Here is a 7203-nt window from a genome sequence, read left to right as displayed (position 1 = left end):
GAGAGGGGAGGGGGAGTAAGGGGAGAGGGGAGGGGGAGTAAGGGGAGAGGGGAGGGGGAGTAAGGGGGGAGGGGAGAGGGAGTAAGGGGGAGGGGAGAGGGAGAAGGGGGAGAGGGGGCTGGGGGGGAGGAGAGAGGGTAAGGGGGTGGGCAGGGGAGAGGGTAAGGGGGTGGCAGAGGAGGGGGGTGAGGAGAGAGGAGGGGGATGGGCAGGGGGGAGTTTGTGTTGACTGGGACAGCCCATCTCTGAACTATGGGCAGTGTTTAGGTTTCCCGAGAATAAAAAGGAGTTTTGGCAGCGAGATAACATTTAGCATTCCAAGCCTGAGATTAACCAGCTCCAGATGTGAGTGAGAGAGAGAGAAAGAGAGAGAGAGACAGAGAGAGATAGACAGACACAGACCGAGATAGACAGACAGAGACAGACACAGAGAGATAGACAGAGAGAGAGAGAGAGACGGAGAGAGAGAGAGAGAGAGACAGAGACAGAGAGAGAGAGAGAGACGGACAAAGGGAGAAACACAGAGACAGAGAGATAAACAGAAAGAGAGAGACAGACAGAGAGAGATACAGAGAGACAGAGGGATAGACAGAGAGAGAGAAACGGAGGGAGGCAGAAACATTCAGAACTAGAAACAAGGAAAATTCAGGCCGAAAGTGGATGAAAAATCTGCGGAAAGTTTCCCAAATTTGGAGCAGTGGTGGGAAGTTTCTACCTCTGGAGCTGGACTCTGTCCCGGCTGGATTCACACTCAATCCCTATTGAGGTTTGACTGGGGGGGGGTCGGGAGCTCTCGGGATGATCCCGCTGCTTTTCTGTCAAATTCTGGGGATTCTCTGGCTCTGCGCCGAGGGGGTGAATTACCCCCAGAGATACCCCCTGTATTCCGGCATGTCCGGGGATCCCAAACAGCCCAGTGCGGGAGTGAGAGCCACCAGCAGATACAGGTAAGGAGGGGGGGGGGGGAGGGATGGGGAAGGAGGGCAGGGGGTGGGGGAGGGGTTGGGGAAGGAGGGGAGGGGGAGGGGATGAGGAAGGAGGGGGAGGGCGGGGGGAGGGGATGGGAAAGGGAAGGGGAGGGGATGGGGTAGCATCCAATTACTGTGGTCCAGTAGATACGAAAGAATGAAAATATGAAAATAGTTCATGACTCACAACAAAGATATATCCCAGTGAGGAAGAAAAAATATCTAGGAAGGGGATAAATCAATCCTGGATAGCCAAGGAAGTCAAGAATAGTTTTAAACTGAAAGATAAAACATCCAATGTGATAAAGATTAGTGATAAAAGACTTTTAAAAACGAATAAAATATAAAAAAAGTAGATAAATATGAGGGAAACTCGCAAGTAATATATAACAGTAAGATCTTCTTTAAATGTATAAAGAGAGAGGTCAAAGTGAACATAAACCCCTTAGAGAACGCGACTGGGGAAATAATGATGGGGAACCAGGAAACAGCAGAAGAATTAAATAGATACTTTGTGTCAGTCGTCACAATAAAAGGCATAATAACTTCCAAAAATATTAATAATCCAGAGGCAAAAGGGCAAAGGTAACTATCATTAGAGACTAGTGGGGTATCACAGTGACAATAGATGGCACGATGACAGTGGGGTGGCAGTGGGGTGGCACAATGACAGTGGGGTGGCACAGTGGCAGTGGGGTGGCATGGTGGTAGTGGGGTGGCACAGTGGCAGTGGGGTGGCACGGTGGTAGTGGGGTGGCATGGTGGTAGTGGGGTGGCACGGTGGCAGTGGGTGGCACGATGACAGTGGGGTGGCACAGTGGCAGTGGGGTGGCACGGTGGTAGTGGGGTGGCATGGTGGCAGTGGGGTGGCACAGTGGCAGTGGGATGGCACGGTGGTAGTGGGGTGGCACGGTGGCAGTGGGTGGCACGATGACAGTGGGGTGGCACAGTGGCAGTGGGGTGGCACGGTGGCAGTGGGGTGGCACGGTGGCAGTGGGGTGGCATGGTGACAGTGGGGTGGCGTGGTGACAGTGGGGTGGCATGGTGGCAGTGGGGTGGCATGGTGGCAGTGGGCAATTCCAGCTTCAGGTAACTGTGTGGAGTCTGCACATTCTCCCCATAGATAGGTCATGTTATTCCATTGTTTAAAAAAGGCTCAAAAAGTAATCCGGGAAATTATAGGCTGGAAAATTTGACCTCAGTAGTAGGTAAATTATTGGAAGGAGTACAAAGAGATAGGATCTACAAATACTTGGATGGACAGGGACTTATTAGAACATAGAACATAGAACACTACAGCACAAACAAGCCCTTCAGCCCACTAGTTGTGCCGATCACTTCTATACCTACTAAGCCATAGACCTATCTATAACCCCCAATCCCATCAGATCCCATATACTCATCCAGAAGTCTTTTAAAAGACCCCAGCGAGTTCGCCTCCACCACCACTGAAGGCAGCCGATTCCATTCACTCACCACGCTCTGAGTGAAAAACTTTCCCCTAACATCACTTCTGTACTTGCTTCCCTGCACCTTAAATCTGTGTCCTCTCGTAGCGACCATTTCAGCCCTGGGAAATAGCCTCCGAGAATCCACCCTATCTATTCCTCTCAACATCTTATAAACCTCTGTCAGGTCGCCTCTCAACCTTTGCCTCTCCAGGGAGAAGAGTCCCAGCTCCCTCAACCTATCTTCATAAGGCATGCCTCCCAATCCAGGCAACATCCTTGTAAATCTCCTCTGCACCCTTTCAATAGCTTCCACGTCTTTCCTATAGTGAGGCGACCAGAACTGCGCACAGCACTCCAAGTGGGGTCGGGAGAGTCAACATGGCTTTGTGCATGGTAGGTCATGTTTAACCAATCTATTAGAGTTTTTCAAGGAGGTTACCAGGAAAGTGGATGAAGAGAAGGCGGTGGATGTTGTCTACATGGACTTCAGTAAGGCCTTTGACAAGGTCCCGCAAGGGAGGTTAATTAGGAAGGTTCAGTCGCTAGGTATACATGGAGAGATAGTAAATTGGATTAGACACTGGCTCAATGGAAGAAGCCAGTGAGTGGTTGTGGAGGATTGCTTCTCTGAGTGGAGGCCTGTGACTAGCGGTGTGCTACAGGGATCAGTGCTGGGTCCATTGTTGTTTGTCATCTATATCAACGGTCTGGATGATAATGTGGTAAATTGGATCAGCAAATTTGCTGATGATACAAAGATTGGAGGTGTAGTGGACAGTGAGGAAGGTTTTCAAAGCTTGCAGAGGAATTTGGACCAACTAGAAAAATGGGCTGAAAAATGGCAGATGGAATTTAACGCAGACAAGTGTGAGGTATTGCACTTTGGAAAAACAAACCAGTGCATCCATTATCTCTGTAGCTACTTCCCTTAATATCCTGGGATGTGACCCATCAAGCCCAGAGAACTTGTCGACCTTTAGCCCCATTAGTTTCCCTAGTACTTCTTAGAATCATAGAATCCCTACAGTGCATAAGGAGGCCATTTGGCTCATCAAGCCTGCACCGACTACTATCCCTCCCAGGCCCTATCACTGTAACCCCTTCTAATCCCTTTGACACTAAGGAGCTATTTAGCATGGCCCATCTAAGTAACTTGCACATCATAGACTACTTGTGACTAATAAATAAAACTTTAAACTTTATCTTTGGACTGTGGGAGGAAACCAGAGTACCCAGAGGAAACCCACGCAGACATAGATCAAAGATCATAGAAAATTACAGCACACAAACAGGCCTTTTGGCCCTTCTTGTCTGTGCTGAACCATTTTTCTGCCTAGTCCCACTGACCTGCACCTGGACCATATCCCTCCACACCCCTCTCATCCATGTACCTGTCCAAGTTTTTCTTAAATGTTAAAAGTGAGCCCGTATTCACCACTTCATCTGGCAGCTCATTCCACACTCCCACCACTGTCTGTGTGAAGAAGCCCCCCTAATATTCCCTTTAAACTTTTCTCCCTTCACCCTTAACCCATGTCCTTAGTTTTTTTCTCCCCTAGCCTCAGCGGAAAAAGCCTGCTTGCATTCACTCTATCCCTGGTACTGCGAGGGTGCCCATGCCCAAGGGACACCACCCCCTGCTGCCTGACACTCCCATTAGTTCCCCAAAAGTTGAAAGCTACTCTAAACCCCGCCGGAGTGAAGTTGTACTGGTGGGCTTGCACTGGTGAGAAGAAATTTCTACACACCTGCTTTAAATGGCTGGCGCTTTACCCTGTAGCAATGTGCCCTTGTACGAGAGTCTCCCACTAGTGAAAACATCTCATCATCTACCCTGTCAAGCCCCCTCAGAATCTTATATGATTGAATGAGGTCACCCCACACTCTTACAAACTCCCAAAAATACAGTCACAGACTACTGAGTCTCCCTTGATAGGACAACCCTCTCATCCCAGGAATTAGCCTGGTGAATCTCCTTTGGACTGACTCCAATGTGACAATACGCTTTCCAAGGCAATGGACCAGAACGGTACACAGTATTCCAAGTGAGGCCTCAATGGCAATAAAACCTCCCTGTTTTTAAACTCCCACTCCTTTGAAATAAAGGCCAAAGTGCCATTTGCTTTCTTACTACTTGTTAAACCTGCCTGTTACCTTTTTGTTATTCCTGCACAAGAACACCCAGAGCTGTCTGTATTTCACTCACCTGCAGTCTCTGTCCATTAAGTGTATGACACTTCCCCACATTAAACTCCATTTGCCAGATTTTTGCCCGGTTACCCAATCTGCTGCAGAATTACAGTATCCTCGTGGATTAAGGATTGAGTTATAAGGAGAGGCTGGATAGACTGGGACATTTTTCTCTGGAGCGTAGGAGACTGAGGGTGATCTTATAGAGGTCTATAAAATAATGAGGGGCACAGATCAGCTAGATAGTCAACATCCTTTCTCAAAGGTAGGGAAGTCTAAAACTAGAGAGCATAGGTTTAAGGTGAGACGGGAGAAATACAAAAGTGTCCAGAGGGACAATTTTTTCACACAGAGGGTGGTGAGTGTCTGGAAGAAGCTGCCAGAGGCAGTAGTAGAGGCGGGTATAATTTTGTCTTTTAAAAAGCATTTAGTTACATGGGTACGATGGGTATAGAAGGATATAGGCCAAATGCAGGCAATTGGTATTAGCTTAGGGGTTTTATAAAAAAGGGTGATGTGGACAAGTTGGGCCAAAGGGCCTGTTTCCATGCTGTAAACCTCTATGACTCACCAGAACAAGCCCTTCCACCTAACGTTGTATCATCAGCAAATCTGGAAAACCTTACAACCTGCTCCGTCCTCCAGGTCATTAATAATTGCAGACCAAGAACTGATCCCTACTGTACTCCACTAATTACATCTTTCTGCTCTGAAAAGGACCCATTTATTCCAATTCTGTTTTCTATGTGACAACCAGTTTTAAGTCCATGCTACACACTCCCTCCGATTCCATGAGCTTTTGTTTTATGCACTGGCCTCTTACTTGGCACCTTGTCAAATGCCTTGTAGGATGACAACACCTCCAGTGTTGGTTTGCTTCACAATGATGACTGATGGCAGCAGCTTGAGAACAATGCCAAAAACAGCAGCCCACAATGACACTTGGTAACTTCAGGAGTTGTGGCAGAACCTACCTCTTCAATTATCCTCAAGGAGGCACCAAGTGAAGATCGCTCACCTGAAATGGACTTTTTGTAGCAAGCCTGTTGTCTTTTGTAGATGGAAGAATGTAATCAGCAGCAATGTGTGAGGCAGTTTACGCAATACCTTCTGAAAATTAACGTCTCATACATTCCTTTACTTGCCCAGCAGGACATTTTTTCCAGAAATATTTCTAAATTGATCAAAGACAACAAAATGGATTTTTCTGTGGGCTTTGGGCCCCTGACTTTGGGATAATATGAGGGTTCTAACACCAAACTTGCCAGCAAGTGGGGTTAAAACAGACTCAGCGATCTTCACCGTCCAAATAAGGACAGGTGGGTTCTCAATGCTGCTGGTTCAATCCGACAGCTCGAAGTTTCAATGTGGAGGATGTTCACTGAAGAATTGATCAGATTTTTATTATTGTACATCAACACCCTCCACACCCTCCTTCAAAAATATCTCCACCTTCAAGGCAAAATCCAGCCCCACACATTTTACTAACTCATAAACAAACCATTCAGAATGATAAGTCCAGATGCTGGAGTCCAGATCTAATCTTTCCCTGTATTCAACAGGAACTGGTGTGCCTATGTAGTGACTCGGGTGGTGTCCTGTGTCATAGAGGATGGTGTCGCAACGTTTGTCAAACCGGAGTATCAACCCTGTGGATGGGGACAGCTGCAGTGTCCACGGACTGTGATGTAAGTATTTGGTTTCAGTACACACGGACAGTGTTGTGAGTATTTGGTTTCAGTACACACAGACTGTGATGTGAGTATTTGGTTTCAGTACACACGGACAGTGTTGTGAGTATTTGGTTTCAGTACACACAGACTGTGATGTGAGTATTTGGTTTCAGTACACACGGACAGTGATGTGAGTATTTGGTTTCAGTACACACGGACAGTGATGTGAGTATTTGGTTTCAGTACACACGGACAGTGATGTGAGTATTTGGTTTCAGTACACACGGACAGTGATGTGAGTATTTGGTTTCAGTACACACGGACTGTGATGTGAGTATTTGGTTTCAGTACACACGGACTGTGATGTGAGTATTTGGTTTCAGTACACACGGACAGTGATGTGAGTATTTGGTTTCAGTACACACGGACTGTGATGTGAGTATTTGGTTTCAGTACACACGGACTGTGATGTGAGTATTTGGCTTCAGTACACACGGACTGTGATGTGAGTATTTGGTTTCAGTACACACGGACAGTGATGTGAGTATTTGGTTTCAGTACACACAGAAAAGAAAAAGAAAAAGGAGGCTTATGTCTGGATGAGACTCGAGGGCTCAGGTAGTGCACTAGAAAGCTTTAGATTGGCTAGGAGGGAGTTAAAGAGAGAGTTAAGAAGGGCTAAAAGAGGACATGAGAAGACTTTGGCTGATAGGATTAAGGAGAATCCTAAGGCGTTCTATAGATATGTTAAGAACAAAAGGTTGGTTAGGGCAAGATTAGGGCCAGTTAGAGATAGCAGTGGGAATTTATGTGTGGAACCGGAAGAGATTGGAGAGGCATTGAACCAATATTTCTCTTCAGTGTTCACGCAGGGGGACATAAATGTAGCTGAGGAGAACACTGGGTTACAGGGTTGTAAAC

General features: G+C 47.0%; 1 protein-coding gene across 1 annotated transcript in view; it reads left to right on the top strand.

The window, feature by feature from the left end:
• Positions 1 to 488: 488 nt before the first annotated feature.
• Positions 489 to 7203, top strand: part of emilin1b (elastin microfibril interfacer 1b) — a 75292-nt gene continuing 68577 nt past the window's right edge. Inside the window, exons 1-2 of the mRNA XM_080200889.1 lie at positions 489 to 947; positions 6172 to 6297. Of these exons, the coding sequence (XP_080057015.1) occupies positions 799 to 947; positions 6172 to 6297 (275 nt within the window). The 5' untranslated portion in view covers positions 489 to 798. The remainder of the gene's footprint in view (positions 948 to 6171; positions 6298 to 7203) is intronic.

Source organism: Carcharhinus amblyrhynchos, chromosome 12 (assembly GCF_965287045.1).
Source record: "Carcharhinus amblyrhynchos chromosome 12, sCarAmb.v2.hapA, whole genome shotgun sequence".
In the NCBI taxonomy this organism is placed as follows: Eukaryota; Metazoa; Chordata; class Chondrichthyes; order Carcharhiniformes; family Carcharhinidae; genus Carcharhinus; species Carcharhinus amblyrhynchos.
Note: the sequence above shows the minus strand (reverse complement) of the source record. Positions and strands in the feature narration are given on the sequence as shown.